Raw genomic sequence first — 14,454 nt, forward strand, 5'->3', positions numbered from 1 at the left:
GATGGGCCGCGGCGCCCCGGCCCCACTCACCATCTTGCTGCCCGGCGCCGACGCGGAGAGGGGAACGCGGCCCGCGCAGGCGCAGTAAGAGCCGTCGGCGCCGGAAGTGAGGGACAGAGGCGACGGGACGTAGAGCGGAAGGACGCGGCCTAGGCCGCTCTGCCCCGCGGTAGGGGCGTGAGCTCTGTGGTTGTGCTATACATCCTGTACCTTTATCCCCAGACAGAAGGGTTAGCTAAAGCCTAAAGCACGCAAAGTTGGAAGATGCCTCGCTCAGAAAGCGCCTTGTATCAGTGTGAAACCCAGGCGGTACGTCAGTTCCAGCAGCGCCGACGGGAGACGTAGCGCAACAGCTCAGATTCCTGGATCCAGATTCCAAGGAGGTCAGACCAGGAAAGGAGATGGAGCAGTTACATTCACTCACCTCATATGTAAGGAGAATAAGTAGTAGTCAGAATTAAAAGGAACAGCAAACCGGACTAGGAATTCCAGAAGGGGTAAAAAAAAAAAAATCAACGAGGATTAATACTAATCTTAAAACATAGCAGCCCTAAATCTAGATGTTTCAAGACTACCTGATCATGTGCCACCATGGCAACTACCCTATTTCTTAGGGTCATCCAGTGTTGAGACAACCAGCCATAAAAGCCACTCTGTGCTGCTGTGGAGTTGGACTCCCTGAGCACCCGAGCTGCCTCTGCCAGCACCAGCACTACAGCGTGGGGCCAGGACCTGGGAGGGCTCCTGCGCTGCTCAGATCAGGCCTGCATAAGCAAAACATGCACCAGTGCTGCTGAGCCATGCTGGGATTAGCAACCCAATAACCTCCATTAAGAAAATCTGGTCAGTTTTTATTGTGCAGAGACAGTTGCAGATCTGGCTGCAGATCATCCCCTCCCATCAGGAAAAACTCTTCCTGCACACTTTTTGCAGATGCCTTTCCACCCATGACAACTGACAACCCCATACCCACCCCAGCTGCCTCAACCCACAACAACCCTCCTCTTCATTTGCAGTCTAATTAATAGGGAATTAATGACCAGAGAAGACCCTGTCACTGTGTTAGCCTTTCCCTGGCTGGGGTCTATCCTTTGAGATGCACATGAAGAGATGATGCATCCTCTCTTGGCTCTTACTTTGAGGGTTTGAACACTCAGATTTTTAATTCCCTCTGTCCTGGGAGGCACCCTATTCCCCAGCCATCCCTGCAAGCGCTCCTCCTGGCCGAGCGGGTTCCTGTTCCAAGCAAGGACTCAGCAGGGCTTTAGGCAACAGTATTTATATCTCCCTCTGCTGAGTCAAAATCTCATTTGATATACCCTCGAATGTATTTGCCCTTTTCAGATCCTCATCATAATGATGACTCATAGAATACATCTTTTGATACCAATGTTTTTTTTAAAAAACAAAAAGTTCCTTTGGTTGCTTTGTGACTATTTGGTTAAAAAAATAATAAAAATTTTCAGCCAACACATCCAGAACAGAGGATTTACTGCTGTTCTCCAGTCTGTATCTACAGAGTTAGTTTGCTGTGACAGTAACAGTACGTGGTCATATGCTTCATCTACCAGTCTTACAGACAGCTCTGCCGCCAACCAAACCCAGCCCCCTCAGATGGCAGCCATTTCCACCACTGCCACAATAAACATGCATTTCTAAGTGACTGAGAAGATGGATGGATGCAGACAGGCCAGCAGAGCTCCAAAAGCCTTGCTTTGACAGTCTACCACCTTGAACTCTTCTGCACGTCCCAGGCTGGCTATCTTAATGTAATGAAGATGTAGTTTGAACTGGTCCGTTTTACTGCTCAGGTATTTTTACCTCTTGTTCTTGGTTTGGCATCCTTCCTGAAGACATGCCTTTCTCTAACATGGGTGGACACAGACACAGGTGTACAAGCAGGCATCCAGTCACAGCAAAATGCTCCAAGATGGGTCCTTCCCTTTACTGGGCTTTAGATAATGCCAAAAAGTTATAGCTGTACCATCTTCGATGAGCAGGTGTAAAAGTCCCCAAGAGCCCTGCCTAGGGCTCTCATCAACAACCTGCACACTACCTTGTACAAATTCTCATCAGCAAGCCTTGGAGATCCTGTCTGAGACTGCTGGCAGCTTCCCAGCCAGCTCATCACATTCTTGACACACCAATAGTGTAATTGGGCTAAGGCCTGCACAGTCTTTCTAATCCCTTGATGTAATGACTAAAAGCACTTTCCTGCAAGATTCTTCTCCCCTTTTTCATCTAGTAAGGATAGAATGAACCTGAAGCGTACCTGAAGAGCTTTTGTAACTGCAGCAAACTAGATGAGATTTTAGGAGTCCTAACAAATAAAGAGTACATCTGGCATTCCTCTAACAGGTCTGGGATTTATCAATATACAGATAACACAAATTGAGTTTGAGAAGCAGAATTCTCCAAGGGTACTTTCAGCAGGTTTCAGAAAAATACGGTTTTGACATAGCTGTAGCTTTGTAAGGAAGAAGAGAATTACTCCTATAGGAGATGACAATATGGGTATGTAAATAATGTCTTCCATATTCTTTTTCAGTAGGCAGACGGAAACATTTCTCACCCCTTACACAAAGCAACCCTCTCTGCAAGTAGAAAGATCCCGTGTCCTAGAAACAGATTAAATACTCTGTGTTCAAAACAACAGATATTTAAAAATGTCAAACAGTGTGTATTTATCTCCTGGCCAGCTGTTGGAGCAAGAGAAATGATGTTTAGCTCTCTGTCTCAAATCCAGAGACAAAACATTTTCTCCAGCTGGCCTGTCACACTGTCCTCGGCCTTACTCCTCTTCACTTGCACACACAACAAAGCACCTTCTGAAGTCATGAATGAAAAGCAGGTCTCCACCCAGCACAATTGTATATGCAGCCTGTAGGGCATTTCTATGACAACACTTGCTGAAAATGGGATATTCAAACCCTTTGATACAGTAAAAAATACGCCAGTTATTATCAAGTTGATGTTACAGCACAAGCTTCTTCCTACTTGACCACAGAACAGAGGTCTTTTAGTCATTGTCTGGTATGTGCACACAGGCAAGCACGCTGCCTGCACAGCATGTTAGCTCCTGGCATCCAGAAGCTAAATGTAAGCCTTCTGTTTGCTTTTCCCCTACTCTTCTCTACAGATTAGGGCTGTAAAAGAGAGCTAACGGGTACCTCTGAAATTATATCTTGTCCTGTACTCCCTGGTCATGTTTCCCAGTCCATTTCCAAGTATTTCTGGTACTAATACCAGAAGTGTGAAAGACATTAACTTAAAGAACTAAAGAGTGGGTTTGCTCAGGCAGTATCAAGGCTGGGAGTTCAAGTCTCCCAGTTCACATGGCTGACAGCATGATCAAGACTAGCACAAATTGAAAACAGCATTTTAATCACTGCATCAAGCAACAGTGCTGCTTTTGGCATTCTCAGTGTAACCCACACAGAGCTGTAATGGGAGCAAAGAACAGGTCCTAGGGAAGGAACCTAAATGTATTATGGAAGTAGCTCTGATTCATCTACAAAGTATCATGGGAGTTTCCCTTCTGAAAGTTGATGAGTTTTAGAAAGCACAAAAGAAAGTATCCCCAAAAAGACCTATCTTTCTGCCATCATAAATACTTAAAACCACTAGTATTTCCACAGCATCATGTACTTCTCAAGCTTAAGGTCCAAGTTAGAGGTTAAATTCTAATAGAAAAAGTACCAAAAGCTTGGGAACCATGATTTAAAAAACAACTTTTTATTTAAACAGCTTGGTCCAGAGCCAGTTTCTTACAAAACAAGATCAAAAATCTGCACATGTCCCCCTCTCCTCACTCATCTGTGAAAGTCAGCCTTGAGTCTTGAAGAAAACACCCCCTCCCCCCCCTTTCCTGAGCAGCCAGGCTTAATCCCTGGCAGTCAAGCACAAGCTTCACCCTCCACTGACATAAGAAGCACATGCCACAGACCACGTCCTAAGATTTAGCAGAGAATGCCAGAGATCCATGTGCTCAGGCAGACACATGCCTAACAGGCACTACACACCTCCTGGCAGACAGTTGCACAACTTAGTTTCAAGGTACTGACTGCTCTGCACAGACAAAAGTCTGGGGCTCTCCCTCCTCTCCCCCACCTCCACAAAACATCAAGATCTGTCTGGATCTTCTCTCCTCACTGCCAAACTGAATACCAGAGAGCCAGTGTGTGACAAGTAAGGGCTAAATTTTGCCAGTGAACTGACTCCTATAAATACAGACTAAAATTCTTGGAGATGGAAGACTGATTGTTAGAAGCACTCTGCAGCTGCTGAAAAGTTACTTTTCACAACAGTTCTGCTTTGTGGACAGACAACCATTATCTGCTTTTTAAAAAAAAACAACTGTGGAAGCTGACATGATGAAACAAAGCAGCATGCTACCTGCCCATGGCCATTCAGTCATCAGCAAAACCAGGACTGCAAAACATACAGGCTGCCAGGTGTGCACTGCTCATCTGTCACGCTGTCAGACTGCCTTCTCGTCCTTTGAGATGAAATGCACTAGACACACAAAAACCTTAAGTCTTTTATTTTTGAAAACTCAAAAAAAACCCAACTTGATTGCTTTGGAGGTTTTTTAATTAAAAAAAAAAATCATTTAGCCACAATCTCTTTTGCTGTCATCATTACAATTTAAAAAACTCCTCGATACGCCGCTTTTTTGGGGGACTCACTGAACACATATTTCCTTCTGTATCTCGCAAGACACTGCCAGAGTCAAACTCAGAGCAAGCATCAGCTGCCTCCAAAAGCAAAACCTCATCAGCATCATCCCTGTTCTCAGAGAAGGTCCTCTGGAAAAGGTCATAGATGGTCTTCTGCTTTGGATCTGGCTGAAAAATGAGAACAGACAGAATCTGCATACACATTGTCATATAAAACCAAAGTGAGCAAGAGAAGGCACTCCCCAATGCACATATTTGTATGTATTAGATATCATACATATATTTCAGACAAATACATGCTATGGAGGCTATCAAGTCTCCTTGCATGCAGCAAGTTTGGGAACTCTCTGTGGAGAGTCCAAGTCAAGGCATAGATCCTGGGAGGGGTTGGAGAATCTGGTCTGTGATATTAAAGGCAGAACAGGTGTAACATCAGCCTGACAATCACCTGCTAATCTGGATGTACACAAGCAAAAGCCCATTCACCCTCTCCCAGGGACCACTGATATTCTCTTATGTCAATTACCTTAGGGCAGTAATTAGTGGATTCCGCTGTTTTGGAGAAATTGGTTTCTGAAAGACCAGCTTCTCCCAGCACTTTGATTTTCTCTTGAATCATTGGCCTAGAGAGATAAACAGATATTAATGAAAGGAATTAAATACCATGCAAGGACACCATGCAATTTAGTATATGTAGATAAAAAAAAGATTTAACAGGGTTTAAAGATGGCTTTTCTACCAAAGTTTGCTCATTCCTTAACCTGTCCTGCTTTTGTTTGTAACTGTATGCTGTCTTGGGATATCCATCAATCAATCCCATTTAAACAAGTATCAATCTATATTGCATTTGCATGGCAAGGTTTTGGTAGCAGGGGGCTACAGGAGAAGCTTCTATGAGAAGCTGCTAGAAGCTTCCCCTCTGTCCAACAGAGCCAATGTCAGCCAGCTCTAAGATGGACCTGCCATGGCCAAGGCCGAGCCCATCAGAGACAGTGGTAGCACCTCTGGGAAAACATACTTAAGGGGATAAAAAAAACCGCACAATAGCAACTGCAGCTGGACAGAGGAGTGAGAAGCTGTGAAACAACTCTGCAGACACCAAGGGCAGAGAAGAGGGAGGGGGAGTAGCTCCAGGCACCAGAGCAGAGGTTCCCATGCAGCCCCTGGTGCAGCCCGTGGTGAGCCAGGCTGTGCCCTGCACCCATGGAGGTCCATGGCAGAGCAGATCTCCACCTGCAGCTGGGGGAGGACCCCACACCAGAGCAGGTGATGCCCAAAGGGGCTGTGACCCTGTGGGAAGCCCACGCTGGAGCAGGCTCCTGGCAGGACCTGTGGACCCATGGATAGAGGAGCCCATGCTGGAGCAGGTTTGCTGGCAGTGCTTGTGACCCTGTGGGGGACCCACACTGGAGAAGTTAATGAAAAACAGCAACCTGTGGGAGAAGGACCCACATTGGAGAAGTCTGTGGTAGACTGTCTCCCATGGGAGGAACCCCACACTGGAGCAGGGGAAGAGTGTGAAGAGTGCTATCCCTGAGGAGGAAGGAGCAGCAGAAATAACATGTCATGAACTGACTGCGACCCCATTCCCTGTCCCCCTGCACCCCTGTGGGGGAGGAGTCAAAATCTGGAGTGAAGTTGAGCCTGGAAAGAAGGGAGGAGAGGGGAAGGTGTTTTAAGATTTGTTTTTATTTCTCATTATCCTACTCTGATTTGATTGGTAATAAATTAAACTAATTTCCCCAAGTTGAGTCTGTTTTGCCTGTGACAGCAGTTGGTGAGTGATCTCTCTCTGTCCTTATCTTGTACCATAAGCTTTTCATTATATTTTCTCCCCCTGTCCAGTTGAGCAGGGCAGTGATAAAGCAGCTTTGGTGGGCATCTGACATCCAGCCAGCATCAACCCACCACACAATCCTATTTAAATAAATAGCAAGAAGAGCATTTCAGGCCATAAATATTTGGAGAACACCCACATCCAGTAGGGAAACTAATTGACTGAGGCAACGCCAATGATATGAAGTCAGAACAAGAAGATGCAGCTAAAGGGAGTCCCAATAAATAGCCTGTGTGTTCAGTCTCCAAGGTAAGCAATGGTAACCCCCATCAAGGGACACATCAGCATTTCTAGGGTATCTCCCAATGTACTGCAGGAAGAAGAATTCATCATTGGCCCAAGAGGCCACGAGGTCTCAACCACACCTGCAGACTAGACTGATTGAAAGAAGCAAAGGCCACAGCACAATTAATGCATTTACAAAATAGCCTTGTCATCTTGTTCTTTTTCTTGCCTTTAAAAAAGGATGACACTGTCCTGCTTTGAAGAGCCATATTTCCTTCCCATTAAGCATTAATGACTGCGTGGACAGCATTTCACAAATAAAGGCAGAATTACTGTCATTAACTTTCCATGAAACGTGGGCGATACAGCAGTTTCCAGATCCCTGCATTGTAGGGTTATAATTATTTGCCATCATGATATTCTGGGAACTGCACAAGTTCACTTAGTTCATTCGTTCCCTTAAACAAGGTAATAAAGATGTAATTTTGGACTTTAAATGAACCAGCTGGTGGATAATTTCTTCTCATCATTTGCAGGTCAGTTCCCTTGCGGCACTAAGGATTCCTCAGATCCTCCCCTTCCCCAGGATGTCCGACTGACCAGCCCTAAGGACCACTGTTCACTGACAGCTCACACTGCAGCCAGAAAAGCTCAGACCACAGCTCTCCAGAGGTGGTCCATTAGCACTTTTTTAATCCATCCAAAGGGCTCACTGAAGAGCAAGATGAAAGCAACAGAACAGTCCTCTTCCACAGCTCCCTGTCCAAGCACTCAGCAGCCAGATTGCTCCTGAGATCTGATCCACAACACACTGAACCATCCCCAGTGTCTGTTAACTTTACTTGAAAGTACTCAGCACTTTACCCCAGCACACGAATGTTCTAGGCTGTATCTAAGATAATTCCCTCTCTTTATACAGAGGCTGTGAAGGTTTTGGATGCATCAGCTCTCCCAGAATTTCTTTCAACAGCCCATTATTTGTCAGATAACTACTTTTGTTCTTCCTGCTTGTCATCCACTTAGTTATGCCCACTGTGGTCAGGCCATGTCACCAGCTCACAGCAGCCCTGATTGGCAGTTATTGCTCCTCCCCTCACAGGTTGTGGAAATCAGCACTAACATTAAGGACATATGTGACAAACAGTGAAAACAGGTGGCAGGTGAACCAAAGAATCTTTCTCACTTCCTACCATAAGTAGTCATCTGCTGTGCCTCTAGCCACCAGGTAGTGAACATTAACAGAGCTGGTCTGTCCAATTCGATGTGCCCGATCTTCTGCTTGGATCAAAACCTTTATGTAAAAACATGACACAGAAAATAAAGTGAGAACGGCAACATCTAAGAAATAGCTTAAGTGCCAGAGAACTCGAGATCTTGTTTCTTGAGTTTAGCAACTATTTCTCATCTGGATCCTGTTAACACCTACATCCTCAAACACAGACTAGGCCAAGAAGTAATCTGGTGCACCAAGTTCCCAAAAGGCACTGAATATTTTCAGAAGTAGTGGGTCAGCACTGATGATGGATCCTTTCAGATCTTGGCTGGGCAAGTGGTTGAGAGCTCTGTCAAATTAACAAACAGGAACATGTTTCCCTTTCACACCATCTTCTCCAACCAGTGAGTTGTGTAACCAGCCGCACTGGTTCAAGCCCAGGCACTTGGGGGTGTGCGGACAAGTAGCCATCAGAGAAAAAGAAAGTCCTCTGCCCATTACATCTCTTCCTAAGCGCCAATGTTTCTGTTCTTCATGGAGCATCCAACTCCTGACCTCTCCAGGACACATACCCCTGGGTTCCAGAAGAGCTCTGCAAACACCACCAGATCTGCAGCAGACAATGTCAGGCCCATGTTTGCAGCAGTGAGGGACAGGACAGCCACAACTTGCTTCTCTGATAACTGGAATTTGTGGCACAGAGACTGCCGCTCAGCTGAAGGTGTGGAGCCATCAATGCGAATGTGTTCAACATGCTGTGAAAAGGCAGAAGATACTTTTTAGAGGCCACATGTCCCCTTTCCTGTATCCTCCTTCCATGTTTTAGTGGATTCTGTTTCCCTTCCCCGTGGCAGAACCAGGAATGTAAAAAGGCAACAGTTGTATTTTTAAGACCTTTCCTCATATCTAAGGCAGTGTAGCTTACACTTTCCTCATCTTAGAGGCAGTGTAGCTCAGCATATAATGTACCTCCCCTCTGCTCACAATGCACGATTTGTTCTTATGTCCACTGCTCTCCCATCAGTCCTGAGCAACAGGAAGGACAGCAACAAGAGCAACAAGCTGGCAGCTCAAGTACAGTGAAAAGGCAACTGGCTTAATACAAAGCTGAATACTGTCTGTGTGCTGATGTTACAGCTGCTACAAACTCTCAAACCTCCCTAAGTCTTCCCCTATTTGTGATGATGGGAGGAGATGGGATCCTACATGTCTTAGTTGTTCTGCGGTAGCTTCAGGAAAGGCATGACAAACTTGAGTGATGCAGAGCCATTACTCTCGAGTGTCCAACCTCCTTGCTCTACTGAAGGATGCTGCCACAGGGGCAGCAAAGTCAGTCCTGCCACTGTGGCTTATAGTTTGGAATATTAACTTAAAGCATCCTTCACACTGCCCCAAGCATGACCAAGAACTCTTTACGGGCATCTATGGAAGCCTCACATGAGTAATTAGCCAACCACTTTTGAAGGCAGAGAGATGATTGGCAGGTCTATCAAGACTCCCTACAGTATCCCAGTTCAAAACTTAAGAGCACCACAAAGGAAAGAAGCCATAGCTGGACAGGCATTGTTGCATTCTCCTTCTCTAAGGAAAGCCTGGAGGACAAAGCAGAGATTGCCACACTCCTCCAAGAATTCACAAGCTCCAAGGCAGACAATGGAGATTAAAGAACATTAAATAAAACAAAAGCCATTCAGTTAATACAAAGCATATCCTGTGAGGCATTCACCCTGACAGCTCAGCTCCCTCAGTGAAGAGCACATTCAGAAGCACAGAAAGTAGAAATTATCTCTGCCACTAACTTTCATATACTATCTGTCTGGCCATAACTCTGGGGAACTCTTAAACAGCTTTGAAGCTGGAATAGTGATAAAGTTAAGACAACTCAGTCAATTACTTACTTTCTTCTTCAGCTCTGCAACTATTGCATCCAGCACTATCTTGTGATGAGCAAACACCAGGAATTTATCATTTCCTCTTTCCAGTAACTCCAGGATGTATTCTCTACATGAAAGTAGAAAAAAACCAAAATAAAATGTATAAAATTATGTGCTGAGAAAATACAGGCTTTGCTCACAACAAATTTTAGATACCGCTCATCTATACACAGAAACTAGGAAGTAGGCTAGCATTAAAAAGTTGCAGTAAAATACAAGTAGCAAGTCAAGTCTCCTACAGTTTAAAAAAAGACATTGCAGCAAAATCCACTCTTTTTTCACCACATTTGGACAGCTGACTACATTTATACTTGGGTATCACTGAGAATCAATTATTATATCCTACTTGAAATGTGACATCTCAGACCAATCAGTGGGAAGTCATCTATACTTAGTTGATGAGCTCAGTCACCTTTCTGTATTTTTAAACTTGTGCACAATCACAATCACTAAGATAATCTGTATACAATTATCCTTTCTATGTTTACTTAGGATTGTTTTTATTTTTTTTAAAAAAAAGGTCTCTAAATATATGGATCAGAGTACCCTAAAAGTAGCTTTTCTTGCAAGGGTTCACATTGACAATTTACTACAGCTTAACAGTCTAAATACATCAGCTATTTCTAGGAATTATCCATATGTCTATAGGCTAATGACCAATGAAAGGTAACAAGACTTCTTCTAAACACACTTCAACAGTGTTAATTAAATGAAAACATCTGGCTTTTGCCATCGACCAATAGCAGAGCTACAGAACCCATTTCAGTGTAGTAACTTGTGGTACAATCAGGTCAACTGGAGCCTGAAAAACACCTAGAAGTCTAAAATTTGTAACTAAGTATAGCAACAGCCAGCAGAACAGATGATACAAATGTCATCTTTTCTTTGGAGTAGCAAAGTGGTTGCTAAGATCAGGAATACCAAGTTCTCTGCTAAATACAACAGAGCTTAGGTCAGCAGCAACTCTCAGAAAACACTGAGCAGGATTTCCAGCGCTGTATTAAGATGAAACAGTGCTTTGCAGACAGCTCCCAGGGTTCATGACGTTCAGATCCCAATTATGTGACAATATCATTTAACAAAGAAATATGGGAGAGAAGTGGAATTGCTGTATTTTATAACAAATATCAAAGCAAACATTCAGTGTAGCAAGCAAGCAGATGCCAACACATTACAATTATATCTCATTCCCATATTCCATTTAACAACTGGCTAGTCATTTCAAGAGAAGCAATGGAAGACACTGTCATCAAGGTTAAGACATGGGAGGTGCTGATGACCATAGGACAGTTCCATTAGCTAGATGGTACTGTACATTAGCAGTTTATAAGTGGTATTTTAAACGCTACTAAACCCCAGGAAAAAATAAAAAAAGACTAGTTCCTACCAGAGAGTCAAGTAAACAACACTTCATGGTTTTATATTCACACTTGCAACTGAAATAAAAGGAAGAAAGTCTTCTAACTGTTCACTAATATAAAAGCAAGAAACTCTTCTACAGAAATGAGCGTTGGGACTCTGAAGTGCAGTTCTGTGCCAAACAGGCAGATTCTACAGCAAGGTCTGAGACTGTGAAATCACACAGTTTACATCAGCTGGTCCTTACATTCAGAGCGCTGTGTAAAAGTAAACCGGTTTCATGTTATTAACATACTCCTTATTAAAAAGTCATGCTATGGGAGCTAAAGCAACTCCTTTGTGGTTCCAGCAGAAAGGCTAAGCATGAAAGAGCACAAGAAGTCACAGAAGGAAATTATTCCTAGGGAAGATAGTGTTAAAAGCACACCTATGATATAAAATGATAAAAAATGAGGTCCATTGTGAGTTTTGTGGAAGAGTCGAGAACTACAGTAGGGGCTGTGACATCCCTAGAGCACACTACAACAAAAGCTCAATACATCTCAAAAGCTTTTTGGCTCAGGGCTCCTGCTGCAGCAGGACTGCAGCATTTGTTTTCTCAATTTCTGTTGATACTTTTCATTTTCATTACTCCCTGCCTCCTTAAACTGAAATAGGGTCCAGAATAGCGAACTTGACCCAAGTCCCAAACACCAAGTAAATTTATATGGTTCAAATGACAGTGTAGATCCATGTCTGGAATGAGATCAGAACACTTAATCAGCCTAGGAACTCCAAAAGAATAAATGTTTAGTGCATTGTAATTAAAATCTATTTTTTCTAAGCTGGCTTGAGGCTATGCTTCATGTCCCCTCACTGTTATCTCCAAGACACTGTTTTCCTGTTCTCAGAGGAAAAACACATTTTACTAGGCAAGAATGAAGCAATGACATGCAGCTTACACGACCGAGTGGATTTTAGCTTCTGCTGTTCTGTTGTAGAAGAGGAGAAGAGCTTCCTTCTCTTGTTGTTTCTGCAGAGAGAAATATAAATAAATGTGAGTCTCAGAAATGCCTTTTCTTCTTTGCTTACAGATTTGGGATGTCTGCTGCTGCCAATAAACACTTTACTAGGAAAAAAATCAGTCTAAAAATGCACAACAAAAGGGGACTGGAGGGGGAAGTCTCCTACTTGCCACTTGGTATAGCAGATACTTACACACTCCTATTCCTGACACCTTCCCTCCTACCTCCTACTCAACTCCTACAAGCTGGATGACAACCCTATCACAAACTTAGTTTTAGTTGAGAAAGCATTTCCCAACTAAAATGGCAAGGAGAAACTCCTAAGTTCTTACAGAACTGTATTAGCATCCTAGAAGCCTAGAACATGCATTTGCCATCCATGCAAGAAAAACAAATAAAAAAAGCAAAAATGCACTCTTCCTACTTTTGGCTACTGCTGTGTTCACAACACAGCTTCAACAAGGCTGTGTCTGTAGGGTGAATGGGATTACAAGGCAAGACAGAAGAAGTACAGAGACAGGAGGTACAAAAAGACCATTACAAAGGACTAAAAAGAGAGGAAAAAAAGAGAGAGGAAAAGGTATTTCACAGAAAGGGACAAAGTTAAATACAAAGAAAAAAAGCTGAGTTTTTTTGATTGTGTTATATAATCATTTAAAACAGGGCCTTCAACAGCTTTCTACTGCACACAAGGTGTGGCTCTGACCTTCCTCAGAACTCAGGGAACTGTTTTTCCCTTGATTTTTTAAATAAAGGTACCTGAAATACCAGTGGCTCATCATGAAAATAGTTTCTGACTTACACTTCCATATCCTTTGGCCATCTTCTTTGCTTCAGCTGCCAAGACAGCTTTGGACTTTGCACTAATGCCTTCAGGAGCCACGACAACCATTTTGCGTTGCTTTGCTGGAAGCTGGGAAAGCACATCTGATTTCAGACGTCGGATCATGATGGCCTCTTCCAGCAAAATTTTCAGTTCAGTTAAGTTGGATGATCCAGAGTAGTCCCAACCCCATGGCATCTGGGAAACATCAAAGCAGTTATCAGTGTCAAACTTACAAGACACTGGTCTGCAGGCAATCCAGTAGAAAAAATTTCCAGGGCAACAGGACAAGGCAAGAACTTAACAGTCAGTAGGAAGAGAGTTTTGACAAAAGTGATAAGACAGAAGTGTACAAACTAATCTACCCAGCATGAGAAGGTTACTTATAAACTTCCCTTTATCCTACCTACAAGTGATCAGGGAGGTGAACAGGAGGGCTATGCAGAAAGGTAAGGATCCCTACCACAGCACTGTGCCCTGGTATCCATCCTCACACAGCAAGGTGGCTTTGCTCTCCACTTGCAACTTTAGGCAGGCTGACAGAACTCACTGCAGTTCTATGCACACACATTTACCTCAGCTTTAAGCAGACACACAAAAATCTTCTCCAACAGCATGAGGACAAACATCCTTAACCCAACTGCCTTCACACAGATGTTACATTTGACTGACATGCCTAGTAAATGCTAGGTCAAAATTGCCTGTTTTCCACTGTAACCTGTCTCTTGATCTGCTTCCTGACATACTCTGTTTCTGCCATTAACATGTTTGGCTCAGACTCAAGCAAGCCATAAATAACACGTGGCCCAAAATACATCACTCCAAGCACTGCCTCTTCAAAGCATCATCACTTCAAAGCTCCCCTGAACAAACCCTTCATTTACTCTTCCTTGAAGCACTCGCCTCTGAACTGGCCCTATCCTCAAGATCCTGTCTGCAGAAAACATAGATCTCTTCAATTAAACTCAGCTCACAACTTCTCCTATTAATAACCCCAGTCTATCATTTGTTGTCTGGGAAAGAACAACTAAGCTGACAAACAGTGGCATCAAAATTGGTATATTCCCCAAAAGAAACATCTTTAAACAAATTTTTCTGGAGAGGAGACCAATAAGAGTTTTCTGCTTAAGTTTCACAAATAAGTATATCAAATACAGCTACAGTAATACTGAAAACCAAGGCAAGGGGGAGAGGAAATCTTCCTCACAGGTCTAATTCCAAGTCTTACTGTCAGTGTCACCAAAGAAAGCCAAAAATACAACCTCTGGTCTTGGAACAACAACCCAAAGGAATCCCCTACATATGTATACATACACCCTCCTGAAATGCACATAATGGAGATGTGAGGAACCTCAGCACCAACCCCTTTGATCTGCTGCT

At 43.6% G+C, this 14,454-nt stretch overlaps 2 protein-coding genes across 8 annotated transcripts in view; both read right to left on the reverse strand.

The window, feature by feature from the left end:
• The window catches only part of RPL37A (ribosomal protein L37a), a 3,330-nt gene extending 3,176 nt beyond the window's left edge, over positions 1 to 154 (reverse strand). The window contains exon 1 of the mRNA XM_026852497.1: positions 31 to 154. Within this exon, the coding sequence (XP_026708298.1) occupies positions 31 to 33 (3 nt within the window). The 5' untranslated portion in view covers positions 34 to 154. The remainder of the gene's footprint in view (positions 1 to 30) is intronic.
• Positions 155 to 1,226: 1,072 nt separating this feature from the next.
• The window catches only part of SMARCAL1 (SWI/SNF related, matrix associated, actin dependent regulator of chromatin, subfamily a like 1), a 44,526-nt gene continuing 31,298 nt past the window's right edge, over positions 1,227 to 14,454 (reverse strand). For 6 of the 7 annotated variants that reach the window (XM_026852490.1, XM_026852496.1, XM_026852494.1 and 3 more), the window contains exons 11-17: positions 13,054 to 13,272; positions 12,189 to 12,259; positions 9,853 to 9,955; positions 8,527 to 8,709; positions 7,932 to 8,032; positions 5,206 to 5,302; positions 1,227 to 4,847 (exon numbers count right to left, since the gene is read on the reverse strand). In XM_026852490.1, coding sequence (XP_026708291.1) covers positions 4,641 to 4,847; positions 5,206 to 5,302; positions 7,932 to 8,032; positions 8,527 to 8,709; positions 9,853 to 9,955; positions 12,189 to 12,259; positions 13,054 to 13,272 — 981 coding nt within the window. In that variant the 3' untranslated portion in view covers positions 1,227 to 4,640. The remainder of the gene's footprint in view (positions 4,848 to 5,205; positions 5,303 to 7,931; positions 8,033 to 8,526; positions 8,710 to 9,852; positions 9,956 to 12,188; positions 12,260 to 13,053; positions 13,273 to 14,454) is intronic. The other variant, XR_003398782.1, reaches the window with a different exon arrangement.

The sequence above is a fragment of the Athene cunicularia genome (genome assembly GCF_003259725.1).
Source record: "Athene cunicularia isolate RWA chromosome 7 unlocalized genomic scaffold, athCun1 chr7_part1, whole genome shotgun sequence".
NCBI classification, from domain to species: Eukaryota; Metazoa; Chordata; class Aves; order Strigiformes; family Strigidae; genus Athene; species Athene cunicularia.